The 15,481-nt window shown below is 44.7% G+C and overlaps 1 protein-coding gene across 4 annotated transcripts in view; it reads right to left on the reverse strand.

Moving 5' to 3' along the window:
- LOC138597198 (leucine-rich repeat and fibronectin type III domain-containing protein 1-like protein) overlaps nucleotides 1-15,481 on the reverse strand; it is a 211,170-nt gene that overhangs the window by 37,608 nt on the left and 158,081 nt on the right. For 3 of the 4 annotated variants that reach the window (XM_069668765.1, XM_069668766.1, XM_069668764.1), the window contains exons 6-8: nucleotides 10,478-10,718; nucleotides 6,782-6,994; nucleotides 6,297-6,607 (exon numbers count right to left, since the gene is read on the reverse strand). In XM_069668765.1, the coding sequence (XP_069524866.1) occupies nucleotides 6,297-6,607; nucleotides 6,782-6,994; nucleotides 10,478-10,718 (765 nt within the window). Of the gene's footprint in view, nucleotides 1-6,292; nucleotides 6,608-6,781; nucleotides 6,995-10,477; nucleotides 10,719-15,481 lie in introns of those variants that run through there. The other variant, XM_069668767.1, reaches the window with a different exon arrangement.

Raw genomic sequence — 15,481 nt, forward strand, 5'->3', positions numbered from 1 at the left:
TTAGAAGAGCTGCAAAAAGCTGACTGCCTGCTCGTAATGAAATTAAATTACTCTCAGTGAGAGGGTGTACGTTTGTCAGCTCAGAAAGTTTTCTGAAAGTCTGAATGTGATCAGGGTCTGAAGACCTACCAAAACTTTTATGTTTGATTTGTAAGTTTGAAAGTTTTGTCTGCTGTGTCAAGGTATCCTTAAGTTCTGTTCACCCTTCTGTGTGTGCTTCAGTCAATTTAAGGAACCCCTTAAGAAGCTCTTTAACAGAACCCTTTAGTGTCCGCTTTAAAGCAACCTGTAGCAGCTATTTCAAGGTACCCTTGCTATTTCCAGGAATTTGCCCCCTCTCCAGCTAAATGACGACCCCAAAACCGAACTATCCCTTTAATGAGCTGCTTTTCTAATGTCGCCTTTAGCATCTATTCAGAGACATCCTTAGTCTGTTTTAAGCTCCGTTTGGTGAGGTGAGGACGAGGTTAAGTTAAGGAGACACATCATGTTTGGGGTTAAAATACAACTTAACTTTTTGTTTCACAAGAGACTTGAACTCTCGTCTCCTGAGGTAAACTCCTGCATTGTTTGACCTATCCATCGCACCCCACCATCACCCAAAGCGTATTATATCTGTCTCTTTACTACTTTATCTGACTTCAGAGACCTGGACTTGTGATGTCACAGATGGGTCCAGACTGGCTGATGATTATATGCTGTCATGTTCTGACACAACCATGTGTTTTGGCACTGCTTTAGTTTTGCTCATTCTAACCTGTTCTGTTGTCTTTCCACCGCTCTCGTCTCCAGATGAGCCTGATGAGCAGCTGAGCTCTTTTTCAAACTCTGCATCAACAGCCTGATCGATCCCTCCTCATCCTCCACTCGGAGCTGCACTGGAGCCACTACAGGGTATACATGATGAGCTCAGAGGAACAACAGAAGCTGATATAAAAGCAGGAGAGACATTCTGTTTTAGTTCCAAACCCTCAGCTTCTTACAGAGAACCAAACTGTTGACCTTTGAAACAGAAGAAGGCTGCATCTCTGTGCCTGCAGGCTGCCACAGCAGAGTGAATATTAAAAGAAGAGAGAGGCAGCAGCACACTGCAGAACCTGCTGTAAATACTGCAGATGCTCAGAACAGACAGGAAACACAGTAAGTCTCTGTTTGCAGAGCTCTGATACACACAGAGGAGACGACAGGAGAACTGGACTAACACGAATGTGAAGTGTTTTCTGTTCAGTAAAGGATGTATCTGGGTCACACAGGATGAATGCAAATGGAGCATAAATTAGCAGTTAGTTTCTTGTGATGTTACTTTTCTTTAAGTGTGAAAACAAACAAGAAACAAAGACACAGCTCCATGTTCACCAGCTGCTTCTGTAATTTTGGGTTTCATGTAGAATCACAATTATTTTTACTGAACATTTTCTGTGTTTTATAGATGTTCGGATGGTTAGAGATAAAAACGATGATTTGACTGCTTTGTTTTCTTTAACTTTTAAAGAACTGCAAACGTTCAGTCGAGATGGGAAACAGAAGGAGTCTCTAGTGAGGCCAACGTTGAAGAAATCTTCCCATCAGTTCAGCGACGAGACATTTTACATGCTAGCGGATGATGCTACGTTACAATATCAATAGAAGTTATGCTGCATCTCAGGCAGACTTGGTATCAGTTTGGTAGACGAGAGCGACAAGGTTATAATATTTCAGCTTTTACAACATAACTGACAATCAGAGTTCACAAGCAGACGATCTGTAGAACGAGAAGCTGATTATTTTTCCATCATGCCATTTTCGTCCAACTGTTTGTCTTTCCTTTCACATCCAGGAGGTGTTGTCCATCCGCCGTCTGCCTGAATCATCCGAGTCAATGCAGCTTGACCTAAATGTTCTTTGCAATCATCTTGTCCGTCAAATGCTTCTTCTGGGTCCGACCTCCTTTATTCTTTTTACGCTACAAGTGAAATCTGACTCCTGCATCTCTGCTCCTGTTTGCCTTATAGTCTGTCTGACTCAAATACTACAGTCGAGGCAGATGGCTGTTCAACATGAGGTTCTGCTCGAGGTTTCTGCCCGTTAGAAGGCTACTGTTGCTAAATGTTGCTCAGTGGCGGCTCATGGTGGATTCATGTTGGTCATCATGTGTGTCTTGTGAGGACAGTCTATGACGTGGCAGCTGTCAGTAATGCCTGATGTTTCTGGCTGGATTACAACTTGAATTCCTGCACAGATGAATGTGGCATTAAACACACATTCGTTGGTGTCGATGAAAACAAACTGTCCTCTGCACAGAAGTTGATGGCGGTAATTAGCTGACACCGAGCTGCCTCGCTCTAACGTCCTGCTGTGAGTAAAACACCCTCCCTGCCGTGGGAGGACGATTAGGGTCACCCCCACAGATCAGTCAGTAACTATCCATTTTAACGCTCTGCACTTCAGCACAAACTCACGCCAACTGAAGGCTACAAAACGGTCACTCGAGCCCCTCTGGTTTTTAGTTAAAATGAGAATTGAGGCCGTGGACACATCTCAAACTGTCATCTGTCGGCCCTCCTAACGCTTCATAATGGCACTCAATTATGCATTCTGAATGACGTTGCTAGGTTACAGAGCTGGCTAAGTGGCTGATGGGACCATCCAGTGGTCACTGGGAATCGTGGGCTGATGGAGGGTCCACACTCAGCCACTTGGCAGCTCCAGCCTGAAACATGCTCTGAAATCGACATCTGGTGATTAGGATGTGCAAATCAAGTCAACAAGCTGCTGCTCGGGAGGATTCTGGGTTGGAGACGGACCAAAAGTTTCCTACAGGGAAGTTTCACTGCTCATTTAACTTCTCACAAAATAAGCTACTTCATATTACATTACAGCATGACTGGTCTAACTATCTGGTTTCTGGCTTCCTTGTGTGTTTGCACGGTGGTTTATGTAAGATGTTTGTTTTTTGACTGACCGCCGAGGTCAGCCCGACACGTGGGTCTGAATGTGACTGACTGACTGACTGACTGACTGACGGTACTTTCAGAGCCGTAGAGAGAGAGTTGTGACATCTCAATGGCAGATCATGGAGCATATTGAACATCCACTGACGCGACTCTCTGTCTATACGGCTCTGGATACTTTGTTCGGGGACTAGGCGGGGCTGCTCCTCCGTTGTCCTCACCTACGTCCGCAGCGCACACCTGCTTTCAAACCCGTTGTCATCGGCCTCATGAGGACAGTCCTTGTAACACATTGCCCACAAAAGTGCACATTGACCTGATGCGCTCAGCCAGATACGAGGTTTTGACCTCGTCTTGTTTTTTCTACGTTCCACTAGGAACTGTAAAGTCCAGTGACTTCTGACGTGACTCCTCCCCTTTGGATGTTTCCTGCATAGCTTTGTTTTGTTGGTAAATCTTGTGTCTGATAACAATACAGAGAGGATCTCTATAAATATTTACCCATTTGTTCAGAGTAAGATCCTTTAAAACCGGAGCCATCATTAAAGCTTTCTCTAAAGCAACCAGACTCCATTGTCACAAAGAGCATTTTCCCCTTGCAGAACGCAGGAGGTTCCGGTCGGCTGCCTCCATTGGTGAAATTGTTTCTGTTGTTTAACTTTGGTTTTACTTTTAATTTTATTAGTGTAACAAACAACAACACAAACAAACAAACCAATCGATGCACCTGCAGATAAGCAGCGCCCGTAATCTGCGAGATTAAATTGTTGTTTTTGATAGTGGAGTCTGGTGACTACTCACAATCACCTAAGTGGATGTACTTTGATCAGATCCATATTACCCAAAGCATTACTTTGCAGCAGCTGCATCCTGTTCTGCAAATCCAGGCAGAAGCAATCGACTATGACAACTCCAAAACAGTTTTTAGCTGTTGTCATAGATGTCAAACTATTTTGATAGGTCTATCAGTTCTTCTTCTACCTACCACCTCTTTTCTTCTAATCCAACCAGATTTCCCAGCAGGATAAAAAAACCTTCCCTTATCTTCTATAACCACATTCCTTTTTCTATGACTCCACCTGTCCGGTGCCTGAACCAGGGTCCGTCTTCTCCATACTGACCCCCCCAGCTCTTACATGGTCCTAAGTCATCCCTGGCCAAGAGGCTAACACCAGCAGATGCAGGAAGATTTAGGGTTTTCATTACATGTTTGTTCCAGGGTGGACTTTCCCTCCACTGCTCCCCCTGTGCACCTCTATAAGCAGATAATAGCTTAGAATCACTTCACATTAAAGCTGCATCGTGCTGTTTTAGCTTGATGTCTACTTCAGAAAGATAATTGTTTAAGCAGTAAATTAGCTCTTCAGTTCCACTCGAGATAATACAACAATTCCCATGTTTTTCACAAACTGTTCAGGAGCCAAATCACAGTTTTTTTTTCTTCTGTTCACACATCCTTTGTTGCTCACTGCGGCGCTCACATCCACAAAACCTGAGACAGCCTGAAAAACCCCTGAAACAGCTTCCTACATGAGGAAGACCTTGGTGATAACTACCCACACAGGGATGATATGTGAGAGGAGCAAAGACAGGCAGAGAGGAACTGAAATCACACACACACACACGCACGCACACACACACACACACACACACACACACACACACACACACACACACACACACACACACACACACATACACACGCACACACACACACACACTTCCTGCACCTTGTTTTTATCATGTACGAATCATTTCTTTTCACCTGCTCAGAACAAACGCACAAATATATGTACATAAACACGACCAACCGACCTGAAGACAAAAACAGACACAAATAAAACAAACTCACCTGCCATGCAAAACACACACACACACACACACACGCACACACACACACGCATGGTTAAGACACACTATTTGTTAATGCATTGTGAGAAACACAGTCAGCTGTTAACGCAGTGACCTGCAGACCTCCAATATGGCTGCCATATGTAACACTTAACATCCACTTTGATGCTGTACTGGATGTGTAAAGCTACCTGAGACTGTATTCAGGAAGCTTCCTGCTTAGAGTCTGCCATACTTAAGAAATAAACCCTTCACAATATGACGCTGTAATTACTCATCGAGCATCACCTTTGCACACGCAGGGCCATGAGGTAAAGCTGCTGTAATAAATATGCAAAGTACGATCAAACTTCAAGATAAAGATTTCAAAGTTGCAACAGTAAAAAAGGACCGTCTGGTTAGACTTTCAAAATAAAGCTTGCTCAGAAACATGTTATTTTATTAGCACGTGTTTAATGTTGTGAAAGTTTAGTCTAGTTTAGTGACGCATTTCATTTGTATTTCGGTGTTTGGATCATTTCCTGTTTTACTTTGTCACCTTGTCTCCCGCATGTCTCATCTCCTGCCTTTGTCTGTTTACCTGCCTTTGGCATTGTACGCTCTGCCCTCATTGTCTTCACCTGTGTTGATGAGTCTCACCTGTACCTGGTTACCCCCTGTGTATTAATGCTGCGTTCCAGACAACTGGGAACCGAACTCAGAGCGTTCCAGGTGCACAACACCAAATGCAAATAAAAAACCTGGCCGACCGTGACAAAGAAATCTGATTCTCGTGAAGTCGGGGTAGATGAATCTACTCTGAGTTCGCAAGTAGGAACTCCGACTCCGGCGTTTCAGAGCAATTGTTGTAGTCGGAAAAACTCAACTTTCGAGTTGTCTGGAATGCAGCATTAGTCTTTGTCTTCCCCTTTTTCTTTGCTAGTTCGTTATCGGCTTTCTTGGTGAAATGTTTGTAAATCCCTTCGTCTAGTGACCCGTGTTTTTCCCCTGTGGATTTTCTAACCTGATTGTATTTCCTCCTCATGGCTCCTTGTGTTTTCTCAAGTTTTGGTTGGATTTTCAGTTGGACCTTTTGTTGGATCTGCCTGACTCTACAGTAAGCTTTTGTTTTGTTGCCTGTTGTTGGTTTCATGAAATAAATCTTTGGTAACTCTGCTTCTGGGTCCTCTCCCTTCCTGTGTTTAATCTCAAACCTGACACCCAGTTTGGTTTCGTCTGGGTGCCAAAACTTCTCAGTTATGTTGAGGAAACTTTATTCTGATCTTAAACACAAGTAAACTTTTAAAAGTCAACACAGTGAATATTGGTGTCACCAGGGAGTCGAACCCATTCCTCGTTTGTTGTTGCACACAGTCTCGATGTTGCTTGTCAGGACCTCTCTTTGTGTTCACTGACGGTACACTTCTGTTTTCAGATGCAGAAGACAGTTTGTGCTTGCAGACAGTTTTTCCTTCTCAAAGGTTAAAACATTCACACTCAGTAGCTGCACACTCTCACACACACCCTGTCTCTTACCTGTATATGAGTATATCATCTGTGGAGCTGTTGTACTGGATCTGGTACATGCGGACTCCTGGTATGTGGTTCTGCGGGGGCCATCTGATGGTAGCAGAGCTGGACGTCAGATCTGACACGCTGACCCTCTGCTGGTCGGACCGGGCCTGACCTCCGCTGATGTTGGACTTGATGGACGTGGGGATGTCCGAAGGCCCCGGGTCAGGGTCCATTTTAGGGTCAAAGTGCGGCGAAGGGTTGACGACTAACTCGACAGGAGCGGTGGCTTCCCCCGCTGCGTTAGATGCTATGCAGGTGAACTTTCCAGAATCCTACAAATGATCGGAAAAGAAACAGAAGTCCTGACATTGATCTGGTGACTCTTCATCTCTCTAATCAGAATGAACCTGTTCTGGTGTTTGAATCTCTACAGTGAATAAGCAGTGCCTCTAAAGTCTTTAAAATGAATCGACAGATCACACACAACAACGAAGCCCTGCCTCTACCTTGACTGAGGCCTTGAGGATGTCCAGCGAGCCGTTCTCGTAGCAGATGGTTCTGGACGTGTTTCCAATCAACTTCCCGTCAGGACTGACCCAGTGTGTCGAAGGCTCAGGGTCTCCGATGGACTTGCAGCGCAGGCTGACCTCCTGACCCTCCATCACAAACATCTTTGAGGTGTGACGAGTGATCATCGGCGGCTCGCAGACGAACTCCTCCTGTTAGAGGACATGAGAGCAAAAAGTCACTATCTAACAACAAGAACTTTTAGTGAGCATAACTTGATCGTGTGCATCTGCTCCCAAGTACAGGTGCACCTTTTGACTGACCAAAAGGTATAAACATTACAAACAAAGTACATAAAATAGTTTTCATGTAAACGTCAGGTTTTCTCTGCGAACAGACTCTGACTCTGTTTTAGCAGCACACTTTCAGAAGCAGTTCAATTGTTTGGAGGAAGATTAAGTGATCCCAGAGTTTTTCAACCCTTGAAATATTTAAAACCCACCCACTGGCACCTAAGCCAGCATAAAGCCAGCCAAGACCCTGCTGGAGTATTAGTGCTAGGCCAAGCGGGGCCAGCCCAGGCTTACCAGGGCTTACTCATCATTCCTACCACTCAGTGATTCTCCAAACCTTTTTCTGGGTCCTTCTCAGGTCTTGTTACCAACAGAGATGATTGCTGACCTGATGACCGCTGGGATGCAGCTTCAAATAAAGCACTAGTGCCTTTCAGACTTATATTACATTCTAACCCTCAATTTGCCCCTGTGAGGCTGAGAGTGAAAGGCTGTGATTGAACCGCCTGCTCCCTGGTGAGAGCCAGTGGAAATGTGAAAGTATGAGATTGTGAAGTTGGGCATCGGAGGGAAAAGAGCATGAATACTCGTTTGGTTCTAATAAATATCTGGTTTGTCCAGATAACCCTCAAATTCCACTTTCCTTCCCGTGTCAGGAGGATTTAACCTGTTGGATTTCTGTCGGAGCAGAAGCAGATGCAACACGCCGCCGAGCAGCTCTCATCGATTCCCGAGCTGGACTTCCCTTGGTGGCTGACGGCTAATGTCTCACCTCTGATGGATGCTGTGGAGGCTCTCTTGTCCTTGCAGTGGGAAAGAGGCTATTAACTCTCTGAGTATTAATACGCCCAGACACTTTGGTGACACGGAGGTCTCCCCATCGACCTCTTTACAAGGCTAATCCTCTTATAGTGATCCTACAGCACCTCTCTGAAGGAGGTCCAAGACTATTACTGGAGGTGAGGCAAAGGTCTGTACATCATCCTCTCCATGATGATACAAATTAATCCCATCTTTATCTCAAGGTGCACCTCCACTTATCATTGCAGCTCTCAAACAGCCCGGAGGGGTCGGCCCTGGAGGACTTCCAGGTGAGGCCGAACCCTCTGTATCATCCTGAACCACACCACTTAATTCAGTGTTATCCCTCCCAGCATCAGCACAGCTCTGCTGCCGTATGGAGGTATTCTCCCAGCAGGTGTTTAGATGGAGAGCAGATCAGCGGCTCCTCAACCTTTAGTCCCAAACCATCTGACTCCATTATGAAGCAGCAACACAGCTGCAGTGGTGTTTCTTTGTGCGGCTCGGATGTCTTATTATTAACATAATTACAACATTAAACTGTAACTCCTCCACAGAGCGAGACAACAGCAGCGTGTTTACAAGACAGCACGCACAGTTTGTTTCACTTCCATTCATGGGCCTCTTGAAGTTTCTACGATTGGACAATTCATCCAAGAGTCGACTTTGATTGCTGACGACTTTGATGAATTATTAATTGTTTCAGACGAATGTGTTAATGTTCCCTGCAAATGTGGGTGAAATGATGCTTATTAAAGAACAGCAGCACAAGTTTCTGGCACCAATTACTGGACTTCTTCCGGGTCCAGAGCGGGGATAACAACCGAATACGAAAGCTTTAAATAACACAGGCAGCTTTTAAAGAAGCGACGCGTTTACAATCAAGCAGTTCACCTGGCTCATGAGGACGAGGGGTACTGACCTACTGATTGACAGTGAGGTAGACTTTGTGCAGAGCTCTGGGGCTGTAAGGGTTAACTCCTCTCTTTGCTCATATTTTATTCAAGCTGTTTTTTATGTAGTGTTTCAGGTTGCCTTTGTAACACGTCCCCGGAGACGTCTGATGAAAAATAGCTTTGCTGCCACATTAACAGTAATGTTTATTAATGCGCACTGTCCTACTTCAATAGACCAATGAATAAATAAAGCTGTGAGCTATGGATAAAGGCCAAATCTGTTTTAGTTTTGCCTCTTAATTTCACTTTTATGCTCCATTATCTCAGCCCAGATCTTTGGTAGTTTCCTTTCACGTCCCCTGTTTGCTCCTTTAACTCTAAAATATGATATAAAGCAGGATTACATAACGACATGTCACGGTTCTGATGCATTTTTGCATAACCAAACTTCAGCAGAAGGTTCACTCCTCTGTGACATCGGCCATCTGCCTGCTCCAGCGTCCTTGAGGGAGAAAGTGATCATGCATCTGCAGAGGGCGAAGCAAAGAGCGGGGGAAAAGCTCGTTCTGCTACAGGGTTTAGTGGACCAGAGAAAGTAATTTCTATGACTAATAGGTTTAAATGATTTATTATTTAGGTTAGGGATTTCTACAAGCCAGCTAATGATGACTCAGGGCGCCTGTTATTAACAAGTACAATATGTGTGTTGTTATTCCCACAGATGTAACAAGATAAAACAGAGCCCACGAGATGTCCCGATGACCTCTTGAGATAATCTCTTCAAAACTGTATCAAAGACGGTCCTGGCAAGAAGAAGTCGTGTTGTCCTCGGGGTTTGGACCCAGACTGTCCAGCTACAGATTAGTACACGCCACATTAATGGGGACTTAAATCACTGTGATCATGAATCATCATCTATGAATACAAAAACACACCATAGACTGTGCAAGAAGTGGAAGTGGATGCAGAAGTGCTTTAAACCTGCATTCTTTTAATGCCCAGCAGGGGGCGACGCCACTGGTTGCAAAGAGAAGTCTTGGAGTGAGAAAATGAGGCTTCTTCTGACTTACTTTATTCCCTCAGTAAACATTTTCCCACTGAGATTATCAGAGACTCAACAACACGTCTTCTAAAAGACCTTCAGCTACAGGGAGCTGGACTGCCAAGGCAACAAAGGAGATATGGGAGGAGGCGGAGAAGGCAGGCTTTTGGCTCTGGCTGAGAAGGCGAGACAAGGCATGGGCAGCTAGCAACTCCTCAAGAAAGTTAGCTGCAGGGAGTGTCAGGGAGACGTCCCTGTTCACTAGTTCACTCAATCACTAGTTTTAAGTGCAATTTAGAGTATAATGGACAATAAGGCAGGGTGTGCTTTAGCGTGTATCAGGAGCGAGGAGAGCCGTACGTATCCACCTTCTTCTGGCCCACAAAAATCAAGATGGCGACGGTTTAAGTGCCAAAATTCAAGGCTTCAGAATCTCCACACAGATGGCTAACATCAACATGGCTACGTCCACCTCTTTTACACCTAAGTGACACCTTTAAGCAGTGTGCAGGTCCAGATATTTCTTTTTTTGTGTTGTTTCCTGAACGCATCGTGATCTCTCATTGCAGCAGTTAACCATGAAAAGAGAAAATGCTTGGTGAATGTGTCACAATGCACCCAGAGGTGTTCTGTTGGATTCTTTGTAGCTCTGCAGTAACAAACCTCTCTAATGGTCCAGAAGTATTTCCCGGCCAGGTCTCTGGGGGACGCGCAGGTCTCCAGGTCGTCCTCTCTGGTCAGCCTGCGCAGCCACACCAGCTCACAGTTACAGTGTAGAGGGTTCCCTCCAAAACTCAGCACCAGCGCCGTGAGAGGAGAACCCTTCATCTTAGCGTACACCGGGATCCGCAGGAACAACGGGTCGGGAGGAATCTTCTTCAGCTTGTTGGATGTCATGTCCAGTCTGGAGATGGAGACAGAGACACAGACGAACACGCAGTTACAACACTGAGTCATTGGTGAGACTGAAACGATCAGATGAACAGATATTCTGATACACCGAGCTTTGACTTTTTTTTCCATTTGTTAAATGAAAAGAAAACATTCATTTGCAACTTTTCCCCCCTCGATTACATTCCTGGCTCTGTGATGAAAAACAGCTTGATTGATTGGTGGGAGTGTGAGGTGGGCAGCCATGTCTAAAGGTGAGATATAGGGAGGGAAGGGTGAGGTGGAGAAGTGGCAGCCATTACAGAGAAAATGAGAGAGGTAACTATGAATGGTTGTCCTCACAGAGACCCCAGCTCTCCCTCTTTTCTCCATCTTTCCTTAAAGCTTGGAGCTTAAAGAATCATAAACGTCGGCTGAAGCTGAATAAATCTGAAAACTGTTTCCAGCAGTTTCACTTTTTTTAAATGGAAAGGTGGAAAAAGTTCCCCTGAAGAACGCGTTTCTCACTCCGTCTCGTTCTGGCCGATGTGGAGGCGCTGACGGTGAAACGCAGTCATTGAAAAGAAGATCGATTCAATCAGTTCTTTACTTTCAATTACAGCCGTTCTTCACGGCCACACGAGAAGCATGGTTTTCAGCTCTCTCTCTACCAGCTCTTTTCACACGCATGGAGGGGTAATATGTGTGACTCTGTGCTTTTAAGCATCCTGTCTGGTTGTGAATAATCCCGTTAACACACATTGTGAAATCAGGAAATCTCTTTAAGGTGGAAATGTTCTCCACATTAGATTACTGCTACTACTCACTGTTTCATCCACTTTGAAAGTGAGTAAATGATGCACCATAACAGGGAAGTCTGCTCCACGTACACTAAAGGTGGATGTAAATATAAGTGGGATTACAGTGGATTTGTGTTTGATCCTCAGCTCAGAAAGGTAAACACGTGTTTGCAGGCTGTTGTGGGGAAAATCCACCTTACAGAGCGGAGGTGTAGATAACGAAGCGTGAAATCTCTGAGCTCTGGTTTTCCTTCGTTTTTACAGTGACGACTGATCAGATGCTAAGGAGTATCTCGTGCTCTGTAGCAGACCCCACAGGGGTTAGCAAAGTGCTGCGATTTGACAACTCTAAAATAAGAACAGGCTGGTTCATCTGTGGACTCTCATCTCGTTTCCAGCAGCAGAAGGCAGCTGCTTTCAGTTTGCTGGTTATCTGAAGAACCCTCGGACTTGCAGCTCGTGTGAGTGGAATAAAGCTGCTTAACAGCAGATCATTTCTCATGAGCTGGTGGAGACCAAACCAGAGCTAAAAGCAGAGTGAACATTAGTCTTACTGTGCTTGATGTTGTAACACATAAGTGAATTGTCTGTCACCATGTTTAAGAGTTATTCTGCCCACTAGTGACCAAGACAACCAATTAATGAAGCTTTAAATGTCAGATATCGATCAAGCAGAGATCTGTATGAGGAGAAAACAAACCAGAACACAATGAATCCACGACATAATGTGGAAGAGTGCCGATAGACCAATCCGGCGAGCGATTTGTGCGTGCTGCCATCTTGTGGCGCCGCCCTTACTGCAGTGGCCACTCGCTGTCTGCTGCCGGCTGCTGGCTGTGACGGCAGCATAGTTAGCTGGATTACAGATGTCAGACAGCTGCCTCTCATGACTGATGAAGGTTCCTCAATCAGGCAGCCTTAACATTATTTAGATTTTACAGCTGACACATTGGTTACAACAACAGCCTCATTACATAACGGAGAAATAGAGAAAAACTTGACCGTCTGCCACATATGAGTGATGAAGTGCTGTGTAATATAACTACTATTCTACTAGCTAGGTGGCTTAATCAGCTAACAGCTGCGTTTAATCATCACAAACTAGTTGCATTGACAAATACGGTTTTAATAGATATTCATCTGCTCCTGTAGCTGCTCTGTCAGGATCACATGCAGCTCACATGTTAACTAGCTAGTAGAGGGATGCTATTTTTGATAATGAACAACTAAATGCATCTACAGGTCAGTCAGAGAGAGATGAGATTACTGTAATAATAACATAATAACTATAATGTTCTTGATCCACTTTTTTTTTTTTTGAAGATTATTTTTTTGTCTTTATTTAAGAGAGAGGAGAGTGGATAGGGGCGGGAATGGGGGAAGAGAGAGTGGGGATGACATGCAGCAAAGGGCGGAGGGCAGGAATCGAACCCAGGACCGCCGCATCGAGGACTATAGCCTCTGTGTATGGTCGCCAATTCAACTGCTGAGCCAAACTGGCGCGCCCTCGATCCACTTCTGAGGGATATCTTTGTCCTCTGTCCCTCTCATACAGAGGACTCATACCAATGACTCCGCAGGTTCTTCCCCATGTCCTTTACATCGCTGTCAAAGGTACAGTTACACAGAAAGCAGGTTCACTGCTGAGGACAGCTTGCATTCAAACGTGCAGATGTTGCAGGAAGACGCCACCGCAGTCATGGCGGCTTGTCAACAACTGGTAATTTCCTGGATTAGTGTTTAAGTAAGTAGATGTTTGATGAGCCAACTATCTCTCTCTACCCACAACACATCCTCATACAAAGGCTCCTCTGATATCTTAAAGAATATGGACGCTTTTAGCATCGGTTTCAAGAGTATCCTTCAGTGACTGTTTCAGGGTCTGTGTGTGGGTAATATACAAACTACAGTGCATTACATTTCAGCTGAAATCAGCAGCTGAAGCAAAGATGTTTGTGCCTTTTTCACAGGCACAGGCTGACGTGTATAAAAATCTAATTACAGTAGAACTAGATGAGGCGGGTTGAAGGAAATGAGGCTCCCACAAATAAATACCATCAGGCGTCTGAGATCCAAAGGTGGAAAAGTATTTGTCATCTGTTTTTGTCCAGGTTTCTCTGCACCGTCTTTGCGAGCTGAACAGTAATTTTCTCACAAAACATCGGACCTGACGACTCGTAATAAAGTCGGAGATTCAAACATTCGCTGTTGTCAGCAACAAACGCAGGAGAGTCTGTTTCCCCCCAAAAGTCCCTCCAGGAACATTCGGCAACAACGATGACTTAACAAGAAGTTAATAGCTGTTGAGAGCAGCGAGCATGCTGCGCTTCACACATTTCAATTAGGTTATTTCATGGACAGCAGCTTTGTGCTGTATTAATTTGTAAGCGTGTGAGTGTGTAAGAGTGAATGCTCACCTGTGCACATCAACACCTTCAGAGCTACAGCAGCTGGTTCATAAGTTTTGTGTCTCCAGGGGAAAAAGAACCCATTGCAGCCTTTTTAATAAATGCACGAGTGTTTATCTGGGACCTGTTTGCTTTTCCTTCTACACACATCGATTAGTGTCTGACGTTTGGACCCAAATTGAAATTGATTACTGTTAATGGGGTTGAAATGTTAATGTGTGCCGGGAGAGTAAAATTACTCTGCACACATGCAACCACATTTAATGCGAACAATCTTCATTTGTAAAACACTTTCCAAAGGCCAGAGGAGCAGAGCTTTACGGAGCAGAGGAAACAAACAAGTTGAATGAGAGGGATGTCAAAGGTCAAATCACTGCAACATCCCTAACAGAGCGTGTGTATGTCTTCATGTTTTACCTTTTGTTTTATTGGTGTTTGCTCCTCAGACAATATCATATAACTTCTTGGTAAAAGTTCTCAACACAAGGTCAGAGAATGGATTTGCTTTGTTTTAATGGAGGTGGAAACTGGGCCATGTGATAACAGGTCGTTGTATATAAGGGTGAGATTGAACCGCTGTCTCTGGCTTCAAATCATCTTGGCTCAACGTGTTTTACAAGGCGGCAGCTGGTCCGGTTAGGTTTAGGTGTCTGGATGTATTCAGGGTGTACCATCAGACTTGAGGTCTTGGATGGTGTTCGAAGTATTGATCCTGGTGACTTGAACATGGCTGGATGCTGAGCAGCAACATGAGGGAGTCTATAGTTGATTGACAGTGTCTGTTTTGGTCTTCAGTTTGGTTGCAGCGTTCTATCCATAAGGCCGAAGACAAACTTGCTTTTTAACTGAGCTCTCTGGTGCGCCCCCTAGAGGTATCCTCCAGTAACACGTGTAGTGCATGTGAACACTTACGTTCATGACGAGGACGGTTGTGAACATGATGGCAAGGTTTAAAAGCGAGTTCATCTCCGGCCGAATAAAGTCTATCAAAATCCAACAGATATAAGATCATACACAATCATACAAAGTAGGTTTGTCTTCAGTAAGGTGCTTGTCACCTTCAACCAAATCTAGTGTAAAAAAGGAATGTTGAGTCGACATTTTAAAGTTAGTAAAGATCAGGCGTGAGCCGGATTCCTTCAGAGAAGTTAAAGCAAAGCTCTGGAGCATCGCAGCAGCAGCAGGGTCACTCTAACTTCGGTATGATTTGGTTGAAGATAAAAGTGCCCTGCTGGATGCATACAGGCTCTGTGATGTACCTTTGAGACAGGGGACCGTGAACGATAATAAACACTTCTGTCAAACTGTAATGTGGTTATTTATTTCAGTTTGCCATCAACAATAAGATCGTCTGCAGCCTGAGGTACGATTGAGAATAGAGAGCCACGGTTCGTTCTAACCTGCGGGGGAGTTTATTTTAATAATGATCATTTCAGATTTGTCTGTATTTGTCTTTTGTGCATTGATATGCATAAACACTCTCCCACAGTCTGAAAGCAGGTCTTTGAACCGAGCACAGAGTGGCTCAGCAGACGAGCAGTCTGAGGTCACTGTTTCAAATCCCCGTCCTGTCTGGGGTCAGTCAGCGA

This window comes from Semicossyphus pulcher, unplaced genomic scaffold (genome assembly GCF_022749685.1).
Source record: "Semicossyphus pulcher isolate SPU_LCO1_2020_fin unplaced genomic scaffold, fSemPul1.0.p SCAF_19, whole genome shotgun sequence".
NCBI lineage: Eukaryota > Metazoa > Chordata > Actinopteri > Labriformes > Labridae > Semicossyphus > Semicossyphus pulcher.